This window comes from Nipponia nippon, unplaced genomic scaffold (genome assembly GCF_047370975.1).
Source record: "Nipponia nippon isolate SJK-2023a ecotype South Korea unplaced genomic scaffold, ASM4737097v1 scaffold_4, whole genome shotgun sequence".
NCBI classification, from domain to species: domain Eukaryota; kingdom Metazoa; phylum Chordata; class Aves; order Pelecaniformes; family Threskiornithidae; genus Nipponia; species Nipponia nippon.
The window spans coordinates 123231761-123254080 of NW_028262358.1; the positions used below are offsets into that span (position 1 = coordinate 123231761).

The 22320-nt window shown below is 50.2% G+C and overlaps 1 protein-coding gene across 1 annotated transcript; it reads left to right on the forward strand.

The window, feature by feature from the left end:
- Positions 1-2562: 2562 nt before the first annotated feature.
- On the forward strand, positions 2563-21789 carry FAM167A (family with sequence similarity 167 member A). The gene is made up of 3 exons (XM_009467365.2): positions 2563-2684; positions 11187-11734; positions 21510-21789. The coding sequence occupies exons 2-3, from the start codon at positions 11357-11359 to the stop codon at positions 21771-21773; spliced, it is 642 nt and encodes a 213-aa protein (XP_009465640.1). The 5' UTR covers positions 2563-2684; positions 11187-11356; the 3' UTR covers positions 21774-21789.
- Positions 21790-22320: the final 531 nt, after the last annotated feature.

The following is a 22320-nucleotide window of genomic DNA, read 5'->3' on the forward strand; positions in this document are numbered from 1 at the left end:
GAAGGAATTATCACTACAGAAGGCAATTCCCAGCTTGAGCTTTGCAAAATCACATCCCAGAAAGGACCCAGACTTGGATCCAAGTGTTCCCAAGGATTCAGGAGTCCTCTGGAAAAGGTGCTGTGCCCAGGGATGCTGTGGGACGTAACTCCGGGAACTGGCAGCTTCTGCACCTCTGAGTGCAACAGAAAGGCCTCGCTGTATCTGAGCAAAAGAAAAAAGCCTGAGCCATAGGTACAGACAGTGCTGGTGTTGCACAGGTTTATTTTGACTCATCACATCTAATCTCAGGTGCCCACTGCAGGTGGTTGGTGTTAGAGCCTCGTCACTGGGAGCGTCACTGCTCTTCAGCAGCTTCCCACCACAGGCCTTTTGGGTGAAGACAACTTAAATGAGAGAAATTCAGGCCAAAAAACATTCAAAACCCATGAAGAGACTTCAGAGGGACCTGACTTCAGCCTTTCACTGGTGTCTTATGACACCTCATTTGAAATCCATTACACGACTAAATTAAAAATAAACATTTACAGAAGAGGGAGCGGGTGACAGTGTGTGGTCTGTTACTGAGATGAGATAGATGTCCAGCCTCGGTAGCAACACCTTTGCTAGTAAACTAACCCATGCTAGATCTGGTCTCTGGCCCTGAGACCAACTGACCCTGTCTGGCAATGTCCGTGCAATTAAATGCTCTTGGCGATCCCATATGGGTGATTGTGTCCAACTTGTCTGTGGGGAAGGGGCCCTGGTCTTTCTCATTCCTGAGCCACGTCCCAGGATTGCCTGTCCCATGTCAAAACCAGACCAGGGACTGTGTTTCACCAAGCTCCTGTGCCCATGCCCATTCCCTGACACTGTTTGGTTCATTGGCACGGACCCAGTTTTTGTTTTGATGAGATGTTGCAGGAAATGTTGAACCACCCATTTGCTGGTAAGAGCTTAAATGCAGCTGTAGGTCTGTGTCAGATGGTTTTAGCATGAAGGCAACAGCTCTTCCATCTTCCTCGTCCCTCTCCATCATGAGCAGCCCCAGGAAGGGCGGGTGCAAGCCGTCGGGTAACCACCTGAAGTGCAGTGAGAGCTGATCACCAGACTGAGTTTGCATATGCACATCTGAAATCTGACAAAAAAGGGTGCTGGCAAAGCAAAAAAAAAAAATGTAAAAAATTGCATTTGCATCGGAAATGTGAAAATGCTGTTCTTCACTCTTCAGAGTCTGCATTGCTGCATCTTGCAGGACACCCACTCCCCCTGTGCTTGGTGCTGTACAGATACAGCATCCAAATTACTGGGGGGGTCTGGGGCACCCCTGGTCTGGCTGGCATTTGAAGGGAAGTGGGAAATCCCAGCCCTGTGATGCGGTTTGTAAGGCCCTTGTCGGGATGCTGGACTCAGGAAAGGGCTGTAAATCTCTCCCTGATGCCCCTGGGGGGGATGAGGGACAGTTTAGGCAGGAGAAGGGAAGGGTGAAAAAAAAAAAAGGAGGCTGTGAGGGGGTTTCTCTCACAAAAGATGAATGTGGGAAGGGGCCTGGATGGTTAGGTGTCGATGGCCAGTGGTTAACCCTTTGCACCACCAGGTTTGCAAACACGGCCAGTGGTCCTGAGACACCAGATGTGCAATAGCTGCACATGGGGATGGATGTGTGGGATGCTTTTGAGAGCTGTCCCCGGGCTTCAAGGGGTTAACCTTCAGCTCCTGATGAAGGAACGAAAACCCTCTCTGTCCCCTGCCTTTGCTTCTGGCCCAGACTCAGCCAGCAGCTGGGGCATATGCCTCTATCAGTCCCTCCTTGGAAGCAGTTAAAATGGTTTCCAGCCCCACTGGGGAAGATGTGGGAGCAACAGGCGCTTTCCCGGTACAAAAGACAGGCAAAGGCTGGTTTCCGAGCTGATTTCTGTCCAGGGACGGCTGGTGCCAGCAAGCGAGTACTAGCCACAGTGCCTGGAGATACCCACCCTAGGGCTTCCCGGAGATGCTGATGCAGCCTTGCAAAACTCCCCTCCACACGCACGCTGACCCCTGGGCAAGCCGTGGCATCTGGAAAACGTTATCCCAATGCTTTCCCGAGTGCCAGAGGACCCCAGGCTCCTTGGAGCTCATAGCTCTCTGTGGCATGCAACGGGAACAACCGCGGGGGCACAAGCCCCGGTTCGTGTCGGGAAGAGCCACAGGCTCCTTTGGGAATACACCAGCTCTCCAGGCATCTCCTGCAAGCCTTTTGGGTCCCTGCCCTCGATAGCACCCCTTCATCCCCGTTACCCACGGCGAGGGCATCACTACCCCTCCTCCCTCATTTGGGTGCCGGAGTCGGAGGATGTTTAGGACCCAGGCTGTGCAGCTCCTCCCTTTCAGGTCTCTCCAGGGTTATTGCTTGGTGGGAGGTAGGTTCAGGGCTTGGTGGTATGAATGAAAGAGAGAGAGGAAATCTGGACTGAAAAGCTCAAACTGGAATAGCTCGCCTGTCTCCAGGCAACAGGCCTGACGCAACCGCTGGAAAAAAAAAAAAAGTCCCTTAAATAAAAAAAAAAAACACACACACAGATTTCTGAAGCGAGACAGAGAGGAGGATGAGACAGTCTCCTGAAGGCACTGGTGACACTGCTCTGCAAATACCAAGTTGGACACCCAAGGCAGAAGGAGGGAGCCAAGATGTCCATGCAGTCTTCCCTCTGACTCAGTCCCCGGTAAGTTTGTTGCTCGCGTTGGCTTGGCTGTGCTGGGGCTGGGGGGGAGCACAGCCACCCCGGGGACACCCCGCTGCACCCAGGACGGGAGCTGTCTGAGAGATGCCCGGTGCTAGAGGGGTTCCCCAGCTTTTCTAGCCCCGTGGAAAGGGGCAGCAGCAAGGACCAGACCCCTGGGGAGCATCAGGGTGGGGGCGACGGGGACCCCATGCACCATGAAGTTCAGCACTGGGATCTGGCTTGCTGGCTACGACGTGGTGGGGCTGAGGGCTTGCGTTGTGTGTCCCCCCCCCAGCCACAATCTCCTGCCTTGCCGAAATTCCCTGGAGGTGGCCGACACGGTGGCTCCCCATTGATTGGGACGGGCTGGAAATCAGGGCAGGGTTTGAGTCCTCCTTTACGATAAGGCTTGTGGGGTTTGGTCTCAGCTGGGAGTGGTGTGGGGGTACTCACCACCCTCAGGGGGATTTTTCTGCATTGGATGAGGTGTAACAGGGAAGAGTCTGGCCAGGTTTCGGGACGATCACCTGTTGCTCCCTTTGCCCCCAGCCCGAGATTTCCAAGAGCTCTGAAACGGTTTGTTGGCTTGTGCAGTGCAGACATAATGGGATAAAGCCTGGTGGCCTCGCAGGGCGTAGCTACCTTTGGTTTTTGAAGCAGGCGCTGTGTGCTGAGCAGAGCAGGTTTCCACCTGCTCAGGTTTGGCCCTTGCAGCTCATGTTAACACTGAGGGGGAAAAAAAAATCACCCAGAACTTCTACAGAGGCCTTTAGAACAGCTTGGGGCTAATTGCTAAAATAATACCATCCGCCCACACCCCTCCCAGCACAAGCATTTGTGCAACCCCAGCCGGTGCACCCCAGTGCGACGCACACCCCTGCACCCACACCACCCAAACCGTACAGACGGCACCCTCTCTAGTCCATGCAGACGGACACCTCTCCCACACCGGGCACCCAAGCAGGGCTAAGGAGACTCCTCCCTATTTTCCTGTATTATTTGGCACTGCTCTGCCCTTCTGAGCTTTTCTACATCAGGGACCTCAGCGGAGGGGGGGGTAAAATGGGTGAAAACCAAGTGCCTTGTTTCCAGTGAGCATCTATATCTGGCTGGTACCGTGTTATCTCGGCTTTGTCTGCTCATCCCCTGTATCCTATGGACTCCCCACTTTTCAGTGGGAACAAGCCTGTTTTGGCTGCTGTGGGTTTTCTCTCTGCCAGCCATCATTTCGGCATACTGGGGCTGTTGCTGTTATTTGGATCTCAGGTCTCCTCCGCTTTCAAATGTCCATTGCAGTGGTACCTCTTCATGGGGGGATCTGTATAACACAAAAATAAAGCAGAATGGGAGGGATCCGGCATCTCCCGGGCTCTGGGCTTGCAATAGCTCCGCAGCCATTAGGTGTTTGCAAAATGTAGCAGAGACACTGCAGAAAAAAAAAAAAAAAAATAAGCAGCCTCAGAGTAATGTAGCCTTTCTGGGGGAAGGGTGTGGGGTCTGTTTGCAACCAGCTTGCCTTAATACTCAATAACAAAGTGCAGCTCAGCATTGAGAGAAGGCAGGTCTGACTACGGAGGTTGTATGATCGTTGCTTGGGCAGCCGCCAAGGCGGGTAATTGGAGGGGACAGGGAGCATGTAAAGGGGATTAGGGGATCGCCGGGGGGCTGACCCAGCTCCCCCAATCACTTTAACTTGGAGCCATGGGGTCTCAAGTGGGAGCTGGCCCTGGTGCTTGTCACTGCGGGGGGGGGAGCTCAGTGCTGGGCAGAATGAAGCCCAGCAAAGCCGGAAAGAGGGTTTTTTCCTGAAAACATACCCTTCTGCCTGCCATGCTGCATTTAGGGAAAAATAACTCCCTTTGCCAGTCTCCTGGGAAGAGAGCATTTCTCTGCCTGATCTGGCTCATTCCCAAGGAGTCCCAGCCCTTCGCATTACCCTGGTTGCACGGGCAGAGAGGTCCCTGCCTGCTCCATCTGCTCTTTCCTTGCTGAAACGTGGCTGTGTTTGGGGTGGCAGCAGGGAAAATAAGGGAAGGAAGTGGCTTTGCCAAACCACAGGTCCTTCGGGCGCATCTCTGGGGACAGGTTAGGCGTGCCACCTCTAGGATTAAGTCCCAAAACCTGCTAGGATCCTGTGCATGGAGAAGCAACACCTGCCCAGAATCCGTGGCTCCCTTCACCTCAACAGACCTTACCAGGAGATGACTAGGGTGGACACGGTGCCTTCACCAAGAGGGTGTAAACTTGCCTTTGCTGCTGCTGCTTAATGCTTTTTCCTCTAAGAGTAATTATACCTGTTTTTGGCTGATGGGCTGAGAGCATTGACTCCTTCCAGCTTCCCAGTTTGTAAATGCTTCCCATTCACTGGAAGACTGGTTTGCGGGGATGCCAAATATCTGGCAATGCCCATCTTCATGCAGGATTTCCACCTGATGGCTGGAAATCTGCTGATTGATGGGAGCTGAGCTGGTCTGAAAATGGAGCTGCCAGGGTCAGTCTGAAGCAGGCAGCAATCTCAGTCCTGCTTCCTCGAAAGGAGCCTGCTTGATTTTGTGCAGGGGAGGCAGGAGGGACAAGATGCAGCCAGGCAGGGACAGATGTATTTATTGAAGCAGGTTCTGACTCCACTAGTGATGCTGGAGATCAACCTGGGAAAAATACCTTAGGGCAGGGAGTGCAAACTGGTTCCCTGTTATCTCTGCACTTCTGCTCTGCTCCTCTTGTCAGGCTGGTGGATTGGCTGCAGTCACCCACTGCTCTCCCCTCCTCCCTTCATTGCACTGTTTTGGGGTCTGTCTGGGGGTCATTTGGGCAGAAGGATGTGCCAGGGTGAACCCTCACCCTGCTCCAGGTCATACATGAATGGAAAGCCCCACTTCCACCCTCTCGCCCCAGCGTATCTGTGAATGCCATGTCTACATCTGAAGGGCTGAAGCAGCAGGATGGGCTGCTTCCTTGCTGCTGACCTTAGCATCCAAGTTGTCTGGGAGGTCTTCTAGGGGTTTGTTTGTGGCAGTAAATGGGCAGAAATATCCAGGTGCACTCAGGATCCCACTAAGCCAGGTGCTGTACCCATGTCTCACTGCATGGGGCAGCTCTGTGACCACCTCTCCAAACCCCTGCACGGGCATTGCATTCTGGATCAACCCAGGGACAGAAACTCAGCTCCTCCCTGGGCTTTTGTAATATATTAGGTTGGAAGGCGTGTCTCTATGTGTGTGAAGGGACACAGCCAACATGGGCAGCCCTGCAAGGTCTGAGGGAAGAGTCACCAGACCTGGACCTGCGCTCCTGCCTATGATGCCCAGCTTGGTCACTTCAGTGTCTTCGTCTTGCCCCTGGAAGAAAGGCCAAGCTCACAGCCCACATGAGTGTGGCCAGGAGGTCTCCATGGACACTAGGTCCAGTGGGCACTAACTGAGGGCTGGGGGCTCTGCCATGACCCCTCCAGCCTTGCATGGACAGACCCAACAAACCTGAGCAGGCAGAGAGCGTCTGGTCCTGACAGCACCAACTTCAGCAAGGGCCTCTGCCCTGGAGGGAGTCCTGGCTTCAGGACTGAGCAGATCTTCAGGCTGCTGGAGTCTTCTCTTTTTGGGGGGAGGGAGGCTGAAGGTCACTTTGGGACAGGGAAGGAAGGCACTTGGGAACCAGATCAGTTTTCTGCAGGAGCAGTTTTCAGGTGCTACAGAAAGGGATCAGGTGCTGGTATCAATGCTGGATAATACAACCTGGGGAGATTGGCTCTCCTCTAGTCTGTGGGACGGCCAGGGGAGCAATTTGCTCTCTGTAGGAGCTCTGTGCTACAGCTATGCTGCCTGGGGGGGCTGTGGCAGGGGACCCCAGGGTGAGGAAGAGCCCGAGCTCACCAAAGCCCACACAGCACACCAGCTCCTCTCCTGAGTGAGGTCATTTTGGCATGGGGAAAGGAGTTATTCATGTACAGCCTCCCTGAAAGGGATCCACCAGCTCCAGGGAGGATCTCTCCTCCCTTCATCTGCTGCCTGGGGCCTCGGCATCTCCGCTGCCTGGAGGATGCTCTGGAGCCTCCATCCACCACCGTGCAGCAGCCAGAGTCCTCCCTTACTCCATTGCTATGGCAACTCCCTTGCACAGGCATCTTCTCCTCACTGCCCCGCTGCCAACCTGCTGCAGACCTCCAGGGGGGTCAGCCATCCCCACCCCATCCTTGTCTTTTTGCTGTGCCGAGAAAGAAAGCAAACACAGCTCTCCCTGCATGGAGTATGCACACCAGGCACTGTCCCCCCGCCTCTTGCTCCACCTCGGTATTTCTTCAGCCTGCTATTTCAGAGTCGTCCTTATTCACTGGGACCTACAGAGCTCAATGGTGCAGGTTAGCAGGTGCAACTTACTCTAGGGTTTTATTTTGTAGGTGATCAAGGGATGTCTGCATGATCCACAGGGTGACACCTATGCAAATCCTTGGAGCAAATGCCTTGCAAACAGTCAGGGGATCCCCATCCTAAACTCAGTGGATGATAGAGGGTGTCCCTACACGGATTATAGTCAGAGCGCGGGGACCCAGATGAGATGGAGAGACCTGAAGATACCAGAGGTATCTGTACATCTCTGAAGATCCTGAGAGCTTTATTCCTGAAGGCCGGTTGCGTGAACTGCCTACTCAGTGAGAGGGAAACTGAGGCGTAAAAGGGGCTGAAGTGCCTTTTGAAGATCATTAACAGGCTGAACCATTACCTCTGCCCTGTTTAACCCATGCCAGAAGCACCATGTGGGCACTTCTTCGTCCTGCAAAAGGACTTCCCTTGGCCTGGGCTTTATCTCATACTGAGGCTCTTTTTTCTTCTCAGGGACTAGATGAGCGGAGTAATATAGACTCTTACAATCACTGCTGCTCCTCTGCTATAAAAAATGATATTATAATAAGCTGAAGTCCACCAGGAATAGTGAAGAGACCAGAATAATTTGCTCCCCCCACCTCTGCCTTGGCTGATAGTTTTACTTATTCTGCTTTTTTTCCCTCTCATTTCCATCCCCGAGTGTTTCTCCCTTCTTTTTTTCTTTTTTCTAGACATCTTGCTCCCCAGTGTGTGACCTTCCAAAGCACTGCGTGTCCTTATTTATAGCCCTTAATTTAACAGGCTGTACCTGTGCTGCCCTGGTCCAGTACATACCAACCAATGCTGCTTCATGTTCAAAGCTGATCAGGGTACAGAGAGCTGATGGGGAAGGTACAGACGTATAAAAGTTCTCAGCCACGTAAAACTCCCACGGGTAAAAGGCTGTGCTTAGCATCATTTTGTGCAATCTCCCTTTTGACCGTGAACAGCATCTGAATGTATTGTTATCCAGCATCAGTGATGATAAAGCAAAGCTTTTCTCACACCCATGTACACCTCCCTGTGCCTCCTAGTACCTGTCCCATCACACCTGGTTTGTCAGGGGATGTTCACATGGGTCTCCTGATCCCCTGCTCTAATGCGTGGGCAGGGATGTCTGAGGGTGTGTGATGGGGGCAGGTCTTATGCATCTGCTTCAGGGTTGAAGGAATGGCTGCAGTGGGAAGTCATGGCAGATTGTGCCGCTGGACCTGGTTTCTTAGAGCATAGGAGGTCCCATGAGCTTCACAGGGTGTGTCTGGTGTGGGAGAGGGCAAGATTTGCATTGCTGACCTGCAACCATGCAAAAGCCAAGCCTTAGGGCATGCCAGCTCTGTGAGTCTTGGTGTGGTAGGACTTCACACCCAATCCAGTTTGACAGTCCTGTTATTTCTCCATCCTGGTTGTGGGCTTCTGCTAGTCTCTTTGCACTACAGCTCACAGGGTAGGTCAGTTAAGCTGACTTTTTTGATGGAAACCTAACCCAACAAAGAAATTAAAGGTTTTTTCGTTGTCTTGGTGACCTGATGTGTCATTGTGCCTTCAGGACTGATAAGATTCATGCAAGGGAAGGGGGAAAGCCCTGAGCAAAGGGTCTTAGTGAGGTGGGAGCAGACCCCCACCCCATTTTGGTGCCAAACTCCTATTATCCCTAATTAGGCATGGCATGAGCACCCTGAGTCTGGCAAGTGTGATAATGAAGACAAATCAAGGGTTAATCACTTAAATTCCCTTGCACAGGCCAGCCTAGGGGGAAACTGAGCCTGGGGCAGGGAGACTGGGGGTCTGCTGATTTGAGCCAGAGGCCAGGTTTGTTCCTGGGAATGAGGTAGCTCTCAGGCAGCAAACAGGTTTGTATTACAGCCTCGCACACAGGCACTTTTCACACGCTTACCACTTTCAGATCTCTTTTTCTACAGCAGGTCTTTGACCCAAGTCCAAGATATTGATAGGAAATTAGAAGCGGCTCCTTTCTGTCATTTTTTAGTTTGGACAGTCTGGGGAACAGACGTGCCTTTTGAGCGGGTGCCCTACAGACCGAATGAGAAGTTTCGTGTTGCTCTGGGGAGGAGTTGAAGGATGGGTTGGATCGATGACGCTTTTAGGGTAGGAAAATCAAATCCCCCTGCAGCTGCTGGGAGGCAGCAACGGGGAGGGAGAGATAGCAGTGGGGTCATGGCAAAGTGGATGCTCCAAACTGCTGTCATGCTTTCAGCATCCAATGCCATAAATGCTAACTGAGTGCTACCCAGGGCTTAAATAATAAGGGCCTTTTCCACCCCGAGGATTTTACACATGCTGAAGACACAAGACGAAAGAGTTTGTGGGGGCTCTGACTTGTAGCTGTGGCATTCAGAAAAGTCAGCCTTACAATAAAAATACTATCTTTGCAAGGGGTTACCAAATTCAGTAGCGCAGTGCAGAGCTGCAGCAGGCTCTGTTGGGCTGCTGGTTTTGGTCACCCCTAGCAATCCCCATCTCAATGGGCAGAAAAAAAGCTCAGAAGTAAGGTATTTAAAGTCATTAGGTGTTTTATTGATTTCAGCAGGCTGGAGCTGGAGGCGAGGGAAATTCATGGATATGCCCTCAGCTCTGCAGAGCATCCACGCAAGAGCTGGCTCAGGACCTGACTCTCTGACAGGGCAGCCCTCTGCTTTCCCCTCCATACAATCTATTTTTCAACAGAAGAAGGAAAATCGTTGCTGCTCCAGGCATGAGAGCCATTGGTTTCAACCTGATATAGTATCTGTGTTTTCTCCCGCTCACTGTAAAACTCTCATTAACATAAATAGGAGCAGGAACAAGACCGCAACATGACTAATTCTCCACCCCCAGACTGTCTGTGTATATATTATCAACTCCTCGTTCTGCTCATGTGCCTGCGCACAATTGTGGGATAAATCTTGCTCTCTGTTGGTGTTTATTTTAAATTGAATCTTCTTACTGGAAAGGTTCGAGAGGCATAATTATGGTCTGGATTTCAGAGTTACACACATCTTTGTGGGAGCAAATAGCAGGGAAAAGAATGGCTGAGTAACTCGTATTGCTGCAGTTTAGTGCACCCAGCTAGAAAGCTGCATACATCCTGGCTGGTCTTGCTGGGCATGTTACCAGGCAGGCAAAAAAGTATTTTGTTTTGTGTTCGACTTGTAGACAAGAGCTGAGCCATAGATGAGCATACGACCTTGAGAAAGTCTCTTATCTGATCCTACCATCAAATGAATGCAGAAGCTGTCTTCTGTCCCACCAGGTCCCACGGAGGAAGGTTTGGTAGGCCAGCTTTGGCTGTGGGCACAGCCTCTCCAAGTCCACAGTCCATGGCAGGAGGAGCTAGGAGTTTTCCCAGGACTCTGTGCTAGTTCTCCACCAGGGTGTTTTCAAGTGGACCACTGGGACCATTCCCAGTGGGCAGACTGGACATGTCCAGTGATGGAAACCACAAGTCCAAGCCTCCCTGAGCGCAGGCATCTGAACTCAAGCCCTGCCCAGTTACTCTCACACTTGGCTGGGGACTATGCTCCTGCCCTGAGCCTGCTGGACAGGAGGGAGCTGAATCTTATGGCTGCAGACTGGCATCTTTAGCAAACCTAGACCTAAACACAAATCTGTAAAACTGGGGGGGAAAAAAAAATATAAAAACAAACAACAAAAAAACCACAACACTTTTCCCAGCTCTCCTTTTGGCTGAAACTCTTGGGAGAAGTTTGGGTTGTCTTACTTCATCTGGTCCTGTTTTGCCCAAGCAGAAATGTGCGGGTTTGCCAGCCAGGAAATCAGCAAAACAGCATGCATAGACACCCCGACCCTCAGCAACAGCCATTGCTGTCTCCAGAGGACGTTGAGTTGTGTGATACAGCTCCAGAGGGCTGTGGGAATGTGTCCTGGCCTCCTTGGCAACCCTTTCGTGGCCCCTTGAGTTAAAACTGGAGATGTAGGTAACCAGAGCTTCCCTAAAAGCCAGAGCCTGTCTGTTCCTGCCCCAAAAGCAGTCAGATAGCTGAGGTAAGGTAACACTCCCCAGGAGCACCTTGGCACCATGCCTCTCTCAAAGCTCTCGCTCCCTCCACTGCAGCAGGAGCCATCTCTCCCTTCTCGCTCCCTTTTTCTTCTCAAACTGGAAACCAACCATCTGCTTTTCTTCCAGGTGTTCATCCAGGGCCAGCGTGGTGCATGACCAGGAGCCATCACCACCACAGCTGTCTTCCAAGGGGCTGCGTTTGGCACACCGCAGGAGCTGGTCCAGCCCTGAGGGTTTCCCCCCTCCATCCCTGGCCCTTTGCAACACACCCCTATGCCATTTGACTCCCGAAGAGGATGTCTCTACCCAAAATCCAAATAGAAGAGGCGCAGGACAGCACGGATGTTGGCTCTGGAGGTGCTGCTCCTCCTGATGACCACCTGAGGAGCCTCAAGGCGTTGACGGAGAAGCTGAGACTGGAGACCAGACGCCCGTCCTACTTGGAGTGGAAGGCAAAGCTGGAGGAGCAAGCATGGAAGAGCCCCCAGCCGACAGCAGAGGACGAGGAGGAGGCAACCGAGGCCAAAAAGGCCACAGGGGAGGCTGTGTCCTTGAGGAAGGTGCAGCTACATCTCAATGGGAGCCCTGCCCAGGAAAAGGTGACTCTTACCTCAGGGAGAATAGGTGGCTTTGAGAGCATTGATGAAGCTTTAACGTGGCTCAGGAAGGAACTGGTAAGTGGTTTCCTGTCCCTGTTAGATAGCACACTTTTTCAAGAGGGGAAAAAAAAATGAATGAGGAAACAAGCAACTCCTTGTTCCTACCTGCCTTCAGCCTCTGCTGAAAAGGCAACAATCAGTCATTGCGCTTTCTGTGGCTGGCGGGAGCAGGAGCAGCCCAGGGAAGGGAAAATTATGCCAGAGCATCCATAACCTCAGAGAAGGAGCTGGGCCAGTCTCAGCATCCCTGCTGGGATCCAGCAGGCTGGGGAAATATGGTCACTTGCACTGGTTAGGACTTAGCAGTTTGCCCCCTCCCCTGCTTCTCTAATTGTATCTCAACACTCAGATGAATACAGGAGGTATGAGTACACCATGAACACGTGGGCACTGCTGGTGTAATAGCACTTCTCTGATGGGCATCAGGAAGGGATGCTTCATCAGGGCTGTAGGAAACGTGGCTAGATCCATCCCCTGGATCTGCCCTTGCTGCTTGTGACTGTCAGTGGTTTAGGAACTCCCGCAGTGGGAGGTTATAGGCTGACCATTGCATTTAACATGCATCAGCAGATTTAACCTCCGAGTGTTTGCTTAATTCTCCCTTTTTCTTTTTTTTTTTTTTTTAACTCACAACTTTCTATAAGGTCTTGTGGTAACGTGCTTCCCCTAAGTCATTTCTGCACCCTGAGACCAAGTGCTTCCTTTTGTTTCAAACCGTTGTGGAAACCCCTTGTTCTGACCATGTAATAGCTAATGAATAATATTCCTTTTTCTGCTGTATGCATGATGCCAGAACCTTATCTCAGACCCCTCCTCATCCAGCTCTTACAGGTTCATTCTGTTGGCTCCTGCTGGTCCACATTTCTGTCATGCTCCCATCCCAGCCTTGGGCCCTATCTTACACATATGTTTATTTCTAGTAGTTATGAACTGGTAGTTTCACAGAGAGGAAGACAAGACAAAAATGCTACATCTATGTTAGGGAACTACACAGAGCCAGGGCATGGGTGCTGGAAGCTCATCTTTTACACATTGTGTTGCTATCATGGCCTTTGGCACAAATTTGGCCTGGGCCAACTAGTGCAAGCAAGCAGGTCCCAACCCAGCTCAGGAGTCAGCACAGCCTAGGGATAATTCCCAGGAGGAAGCGTGGATGCAGCACATCTTTTCTGGAGGCCACAGGTGGTCAATAGGATGGACATGACCAGATCAGGGCAGCTGTTTTCAGGGCTGGAGAATGGGCCCCGGTGCTCTTCACAAGTGTAGGAGCAAGCAGACACCAAGACCACACTTCCCAGTGATCCTTCCCTTCTCCTCATTGGAATGAAAAATCTTTATTATTTGGCCCACATGACTGGAAACAACTCATGTCACATGGCTTTGTTTCTGTTGCCTAATTGGAAGTCTGCCTGTGAGTCCCACCAGCATTTGCAACTGTATTGACAGCAGAAATATTTGCAACAGGGTCCCAGGGAGCTGGGACATCACTTGCGGTTCAGATGCACATGTGAAAATGTTCCTGTGCAAATGCTTTGCTTTTGATAAGCACTGAAAGTCTTTGAGGAGAACTTCTCATGCACAACAATGAATAATAGCTTTTAAAGATTCTCAGTGACTTTTGCTCCAGAGATCTTTTATTTGTCAACTTTTTGTTGCTGTTGCTGTATTTGCCCAGCTAGATTGATCTCTGGAGAAGTTATTTACAGAGGTGGTTCTGGATGTCACAGTTTTGGTGGTTGAGATGTTTCTCAGGACTATGGCAAGTGCAGTGCTTTCAGGAATCAAGGACTATTACGAAGAGTTTTGAGCTGATCTCCTAAAATCACTTAGTGCTGTGGAGAATCTCAGCTCCTGATCCGAGACCTGAATCTGGGTCTGTGCTTGCATCTGTGATGCAATCTTAAATTCACAGTGCACTTGATGTAAACCCCAAATCTCAAGATGCCCAAAGACAGTAAGAAGCAGATTTTCCTTCTCAGAGGCCTGGATTTTAAAAGATTTGTTTTGTTCTTTCAGTTTCTGCCCATGATGGAAGTATAAATTGTCTCAGAGTCTGATTCTACCCTTTAGACTTGGGTGTGGCGTATAAACCACCATCTGATGAAAACTGAAAGTTTAAATTAAAGAGGAAAAAGGGCAAAGCAAACCCTAACTTTTCCTCACTTTCCATTTTCCTGCATCTTAATTATACCAGTCTTTGCTGGATCTGGATGTGACTCATGTAATTTAGAACAATTTCCCCAAACGAGAGAGCATGTATTTGACTGACCACATAGCTAAATAGCTATGTTGGAGGCACTATTGTTGGCTAAGAGCTGCCAGCAAACAGTGAGAACACAGCGAGGCCATTGCATCACAGGATGCTGGAACAAAAAGATGCATTTCACATTACATTTCAAGGGTGAAACCCAGTTTCTTTTCAAATAAAGGACCAAGCTTCCACACATCCCAACACAGCCAGGATTTTTCCTTGTTTATCCCCATGTTGTGATAGTAAAGGAAACAGGAAGGCTTCAGAGCAGGATACGGTTATGTCTAAGTTTATATATTTATTTAAGGCAGGAGCGAAGGCCAGAAAAGGCAGCATCCCTCAGGCAGCACCCTGCTTGGGGCAGCCAGGCAGGGGGCCAGCACCCAACACCTTGGGTAAGGTCACCTTAAGTGGATAATCAATCCTTCTGGTCTAGTTTAACACAGGAGACCATAGACCTGGGAGCACCACGCAACCCAGCCTTGCCTCAAGCAAGTGTTGAGTATCCCAGGAAGCTTTCTGAAAATGATCCAAAAATGATCTAGTAGTCATAACAGGTGAAATCTGTCTCTGCCATGCTGTCCTCTGCTGTCCTTCTCCCCCACTCTACACAGTCCTTCATTAGAAGTCAATTTAGCATATGTAAGATTCATCTATCCAGTGAAAGGGCAAAAGCTGGTGTATGTGGAGACTTCTGTCCAGCAAAGAAGTACACCAGCCTGTGTCCTTACTGAATGAAATGCAACGATGCAGGGCGTGCAGCTCCATTACCCACACTGTGCAACCCTCTTCACAGCTTCCAGTGTGTTTGGGCTGGGTTATTTCAATAGCATGGCCCCAGCATGGTTTTGGCTTGTACCAGCTAGCACCCTGCCAGACAGTTAGAGTTTCAGGATTTTGCACATGCTGGGGACTGTCCCCAACAGGCAATTTGTACGGGACCAGCCAATTTTGGAATTAACTCTATCCCAGCCAAAACCAGTAGAAGCAGCAAAGCGAATTTAGTAGTATGTGTATGCCCAAACTTCCCCTTGGCCATGGTGCTACAGAACGGGCCGTGGCATGGGTTAGTTGCTTGGTCAAGTGATAGTCCAGGAGTGCCAAGCTTTAAAATTAAAGTTACCTGTAAAATCTGCAGCATTACTTCCAGTTCACACAAAAGGGGTCATCCAATGCTGCAAGGAATTTGCCTCCGTGTCTCCAGAGTCTGCTCTGGTTTAGGTTCAGCTACGTTCAGGCTCCTCATGTTCAGAAGGACAAACCCAAGGTCTTACTGTGCATCTGCTGTTCTTGGTCTTTCACCCCACATGACCTGTTCCAGGACCTGATTCTGCACATCAAGTCCTGGCCCCGGTTTATAGGACTGACATATGCCCACTGAGCTCCAGCCAGCCGCGTCAGCTGGGACCTGCTGAGAATCTGGCCCTGAGAAGGTGATTTATTCAGACATGCAAGCTCCTGCTCTTGTTTTTGTGCTGAGAGGCTCTGTGTAGATGTACGAGCAAATTGCAGCACTCAGCGTGTGCTGAACAGCCCCAGGGCTGGAACACTTCCCTCCCCAACTCCTCCTGCCTCTTCTTTGCCCTCGTGTTTGCCTTTGCGCTGTCAAGTGTGGCTGCTCTTCATCAATGCTGAAAGTAAAGCCATCAACAGCCTGGGCATGGTGACAGACCCAAGGATCAGAGTGGTCAGACTGTATTTTCCTCTTTGTTTTTGTAATTTTTCAGGTTTTGCAAGTTCTAAAATTAAGCCCTCTAAGTCCTCTTCCTCCTAAATGTGGTTAAAGAACAAAACTCTGCTATGAACTGGGACATCTTAGGACAGTTCTGACTTTGTCCCAGTAGGAAAACAAGCTTTCCGTCTCAAAATCACCAATGTTTGGCACTGAAATCTGAGGTGTGTGAGCCAGAATGCAGGAAAAACTCTTGAAAAGGGACACAAATGTCTGTCTCTCCTGGGAAATAGTAAAAAAACCTATGTCTTGTTGGTCAGACATTTATTACTAAATATTAACTGCTGTTATCTCCATTTGGGATACTGATATTGGCTGAACAAGTACTTAAGGGAATTTAAACAATGATGTGGCACCAGAACAGTGTTGACATGAGCCTCATTGCAGATTGCTCTGTGGTTGTTCAGAGGTGCAGAGGAGAAGGAGTCTAGAGCATGGATAGGGTGATGGAGACTGGCCTGCATTGGGAGTCCCCTGCTACATAGCAGGTCCAGGAAGGATTTTTCTGTATTTTTATTTAAAGCAGTGAAAGGACATGGGCACAGGCACCAGAGCAGGGTGATCTCTACTGTTAAATTGCTAGAATAGGGACACAGTTAAGGAGTTATCACACAACAGGACCGTCCCCAAGGGACATCTACCCAGTTTTGGAGGGAGAGGGAGTTCCATGGGGTGGATGTAGATTTATGCGTGTAGCAGAGATGTAACTGCAGCTCTGAGAAGTGATGTGCTCTTCTCCTATATAAACCCATGTGCAAGCCCACTAAGATGTCCCTCTGTTCACTTCACTCAGATGCTAAGCTGCCAGGCTTTTCCTCTGGCAGTGGGCTTTCTCCTAGGTATGGCATTACCAATCTTGGAAGCATTTTAGCACCCCTAAATTCAACAAAAAACAGAGGTAACTACCTCCCTCAGGAACAGTAATATGATTAATTCTGAGGGATTCAACACAGACTGAACTCAGTACTGAAGAAGCATGAGATTTGGGACCCACATCAGGCTCTGCATGTGTCAGCTGTCAAAGGTAGCCTGGACTTTGGTGGTGTGTAACTCCCAGAAGGAGATTAGATACCTTCTTTGGGGCTGTGGGTTGCACCACAAGGGCGTGAGCATCTAAAATTAGCCATGGCAGAGTGGCATCTGAGCACCTTTGAAGATAAAGCCTCAAACCAGAACACAGACTTAACTGGCTTCTCTGAAATGTTTGGCAAGGGTCTAATAACTGCCCTGTGCTTCTCCGTGCTTGAATCCAAGTGACTGCACTCAGTTAGGAAAGCACCAGTTTAGATTTAAGTTCCTTTTGATCTTTTGGAAATAAAAAGGACTAGCCCCATGGGAGCAGCCACTTCTCCACAGACCATCACCCTGAGCTTCATGGACCACAGACTGGGATGCTGTCCATGGGGCACTTCTTTTTTGGGAAGAGGTCCCAAGGAGCTCCACACCTCCATGCCATGAGGTGTTCTCTGCCAATACATCCCCCCATAGCAATGCAGGGAGATGGACCACTGGCAATGGGAACATTATTGGCCTTCCTCTCTGTGACCATATGGTTAAGGCAAACTTGAAGAGAAGTCTAGGCTACAGCCCGAGCTACTTCTACCTATTTGGGCTAAGCCATTTAGACTGGACAGCAGGCAAGGATGCATCCAAAACTTTATCTCCCTCCCCCATATTAAACATCCCTGGGAGACTCTGAAGCTCAATCCAAACAGAAAATCCTTTCTGGGTTCATAAGACTCTGGGCCTCTGTGATCCAGCTTTGTGATTCAGCCTAGGAGCTGCAGTAGCTCCTCTGCCAGGAACAACCTGGGTTTGGTTCCCCCTCCCACCCAGGGAAGTTCAAACCAGCAGCTTGTCCATCCCAACAGCGTGCTCCAACCACGCAGCTGAAAGGCAGCTCTTTGCCTGTTGGAGCTGGGTGTGCAGAAAGAGGCAGAGGGTGTTAAAAAGTGGCTTGTGTGAGCAAGACATACCTGAGGCTGTTCCTGCATTTAGCATGTGAGACTCGAAGGAAGCAAAATGCACAGCTTCTGCTGGGTGCTCCCCGTGGGTTTCTCCCGGACATTGCACAGAGTGTGTGGGATCATGCTGTCATCCCACACAGATGAACTGGTGCATCGAGTTAACACTGTGGTCGCCAGCCCTGTGGGTGAACTGTGTAAACTGAAAACCCATGGCTTCCTACGATATGGCCCCTGTAATCCCATTATTTCTTTCCAGGAAGCTTTGTACAGCTTTGCTGACCTGACAGTGCTCCCTTTAAAAAGAGACCATTAATCATTTCTAGAGATGGTTTGGTCCTAAGCGTGGGACAGATTGAATGCTTCTAGTACTTGTGAGGAACTTCTGGGAAAGAGAAGGAGAATGAGGATTTCTGGGTTCAGACTCAAATTCTGCTAATATTCTGAGTGATTCTGAACAAAGCAAGATTTGGCAGGACAAATCCACAGAGGGAGGACAGGGTGTTTGCATCCCAAGCCAAGCCTTGGCAATGAGCAGGAGGAATGAGAGAGGACAGGCCCTGCAGAGCAGCCCACCCTTCCTGCCCACGGTGGGGCCTTCAGTGCTCTGCTCCCCACCCAGCCATCACCCCATGGACCTGTCTCCATGGGACCTATCACCATGCAAGGCACTCCTGAGCCCTCAAGAAGACAAGGAGATCTCCTAAGGGGTGCAAGCAGTGACAGCCCTCATCCCCTGTGCCATCTCCTCATTGTCTACGTCATCCTTTAGTCAACCGTTGCCAGGCTTTGTTCCTCACCCATCTACCTTTCTTTTCCGGAGGGCAGAAGGGGGCTTTATCCCCCTGGGAAAGCCTTGGCTGATGGTGCATATCTGACAGGGTGCCCTTGCTTCCCTGTTCAGCCCCAGAGCACAACCAGGCAGGGCTGTGCCTAAGATGGTGTCACAGCCTAGGTGATCAATGTAGATGGGTGGTGGGTTTGCCCCATGCCACGTTGATCCCACCCTATGGGCCATGTGGCTGTAGAAGAGGCTGGTTCAGCAAAAGTTGGGGTCAGCAGGTCTGATGAGGGTAAGGAAGGGTGACTGGAGATTGAGCACCTGAAGGACATGCCCTGGAGGGCTTTGTCTTCTAGCTTGCATGAAATCAAGACAGCTTCCTCAAAAGTCAGGGAAAGCAAGAACCAGTCAAAAAGTGGAAAGCTGGCATGCAAGGGGAAAATAGCAATCTCCGACTCGCATCCCTCTCCACAATGGCCTCGTAATTATTTTTTACACCCTTTTTGGTGTTTGTTTTTGTTTTTTTTTTGTTTTTATCCCACGTTCTTCAAAGCATTTAATGAAAGCATTTGTTGACATTTTTTATGTAGCTTGACAAACTGACAAGAAAGAACAACCAAGGGTCAGTTCAATAATGCCCAAGATCACCTTCCTAATAAAATATCAAGTTGCAGCATTCATTGTGAAACAGGGAAAAATATCAACAAAATGAATTTTTTTTCATTGCAACTGAAGAAAAACCTGCCAAATGCCATTACTCTGCTGGGGACACAGGCTACGAGGTCTGCAAGGAAACAGTGTTTTTTTGGAAGAAGGCAAATGGCCACAACCCTGCCAGATTTCATGAGCGAGAGATTCACTCTGAGATTTGTACAGAGGTGACTTAATCCTCTCCAGGCAACTGAGCTGGAGTCCAATTGCTAGCTGAAAGCACCAGGCAAGGTCGTCCACGGTGCCTCCATGGTGTAGGAGTGAGAAAAGGTTTGCTTGGCTTGGATTAACTTTCATTATACTCATGTCAGCTCTTGGCTTAGGCTCTAAGCACAGCATTGCAAAGGACTTCCCGACAGCCATAGAAAACAGCTGGAGCAGAGCCAGGCTTCCCTCCAAGCCCTTCAACCTCCTAAGGTGGCTGCTTCACCTTGCTGTGAGACTGGCAATGCTGCAAGGGGCAATCCCGACGTCTTTGCAGGCATTGCCTGGAGGAGGAGGAATTGTGCCACGAGCTAGAGCAACCCCGAGGCTGCTCTGGTTGACAGCCTTGTTGCAGCAGCCCATGCATCAGGCATCAGAAAGGTCTCATGCAGAAATACCAGGGCCACCTGTGGAGCCTCTCGAGGAGAATTTTCCCTCCTCCCTTCCCTTCTGCAGCTTCATGTATGAGCCACCAGATCAGGAATAAATTTACCCCCCACCCCCAGAGCTACATCTGTACTTGTAAACTAAACAGCTCATTTTCAGGCCTGGAGGTAAACGGGTATGGTCTGGCCACATCCATGCTGTTAAAATCCAGGCAAGGTGGCTGTATCTCAAGTGCCTACTGAGGATGAATCCCACTGTGTTAACTCCTGAAGAGTGCCTGTGGGGAATTGCTTGGGACTGTGAGAGCTGGCCTCAGCTCAAAGGATGCCAGGACCTTGCTTGCAATCAAGTGGAGAGACTTTTTTGCAATGCACTCTTTAATGTATTGCTATAGATGTAGTCTGGGTCTGTTTCTGAGCTCGTTCAAACCACAGGGAGCCAAGAAACCAGTGATGCAAATGAAAGGAGAGAGGTAAAGGATGGATTTGGGCTCAGAGCAGCTCCACAGTGCAGCTGGAGATGAGCTCAAGGCATCGTCTCATGCACTGAGAAGTTGGTGAGGAGAGCACATACCCAGGGAGACATAGGGAGGGAAAAAACCCCAACCAAACAAAAGAAAATCAGGAGCCTTGTACCAAAGGGTTCCTTCCAGTGCCAGTTCATGTCCTGAGATGAAGGCAACACCAGGGAAAGAGGCAGGACATTGCATCAGGGCAGATGTAGGACTGCTTTTCCAGCCTGTTTTGCTCCTTCCTTGTCTCCAGTAGTTACAGAGAGATTTAAGCCACAAGGTTTGCTAAGAGCTGTTCGGTTCCTCTCCCACCACTTTCTTTTCATTGTGGCTTGTGGTTTGTTACTTTTCTGTGAGGAGGGACGTGGGGTGAGATGTGGGGTTCTCTTCCTGGCATCTGCTGTTCTAGCTCTGTCTGCTTCTGTTCCCCAGACAAAGGCTGATTCTTGCACCAAGTATTCACCTCCTTCCTTTACCATCCCCGATATCCTGTGGCAATAAATTTTCTGCTTAATTATAAGTTGGAATTAAAAAAAAAAAAAAGCTCTTTTCTTTCATCACATCTGAATCTTCCACCTTCCGAAGTTAGGTGCCAGGGGAGGAAAAAACCCTCCAAAACACTAAGCTCATTAGCCTGTGGGATAGTTTTTCTGTCTCCTGTGGGAAAACATGGAGGTCCCATCCCAAGAGCCACTTCAAATCAGTGAGATAAGCCACAGGGCATGTGGAGGGCCATGTCCCCAGCTGTTGTGAATCAGCTCTGATGCATGCAGGCTGGAAACCCTGGCTGAGAATTTGGGGATTGGTTCTCTGGGGTTCTTTTAATTGGTCCTTTCCACCTCTAATTGCTACTTCTCACTGTGGCTACTCCCTTATGAATAAAATTAATTTGGGCTTTGCTCAAGATTGAGATGGAGGCTGTGAAACCTGCACTGATGGATACCTAAGCCAATAGCCTTGGCATGGCTGGCTTTAATTCCAGTTTCCTGGTGCTCTTGAAAACTTTAGCAGGCATAGACTTCCTGAACACTAAAAATTCACCATCCTGAGCTGTTATTTGACTGGGATGCATTGCTAGCTTGGAAGACACTTGCGTCCCTCTCAGTTCTTTGCAATGGGGCAGCATGTCTAGATGAGTTACTTTTCCAATGATTTGGTGCAGCCTCTGGCAGTGAGCAGCATGATGAGGAAATTTGCTGTGCCCTTGCCAATACCCTCTTCCCTCTCCACCCTCCGTCTTGTGTTTCAGGCAGAAATGCGCCTGCAGGACCAGCAACTGGCGAGGCAGCTCATGCGCCTTCGCAGCGACATCAACAAGCTGAAGATTGAGCAGACCTGCCACCTGCACCAGCGCATGCTCAATGACGCCACGTACGAGCTGGAGGAGAGGGATGAGCTCTCTGACCTCTTCTGCGACTTCCCCCTTGTGAGCTCCTTCAGCCTCTCCACGCCACTCAAGCTCATTGGGGTCACCAAGATGAACATCAACTCCCGCCGGTTCTCACTGTGCTGAAGGGGGGAAGAAGAGGGAAGGATGGGGGAGAAAGAGAGAGAGGACTGGGCAGTGCCAGGGCTCTCTCTGCCTGACAGCTCGGCAAAAAGAGGCCAAAGAGGGGCAGAGGGAACAGGAGAAAACAGGGAACCCACAGCTGGTCTTGGTGGCAGGGCAGAGCAGCAGAGCTGGGCACAGAGACGGCATGGAGATGCTCATTGAGAAGACATGACCTGCACGGAGGAAGCATGGAGAGCATCTGAACCCAACACGTGCACTTAGCCTGCTCCTTTACAAAGACCCTTCTCCTTCTCTTCCCCCCACAGTAACTCAGAGAAGGTGGCTCCAACGTGGCTGTTTGTACTCAGAAGTCAAAGGGGGATGTGTCAAAGATCAACCACAAAGCAAAGCAAAATCCCTTTTCCCTTCCCCTTTACCTCCTCCCAGGCTAGAGCTGTGTCTTCAGAGTCACTGTCCTCCCTGGTTGTCTCCTTGGGCATCGATCATCAGCCTCTGCTGGCCCAAGCACAGGATCTATGGGGCCATCTCAGATAGGAAGCTGATTTCC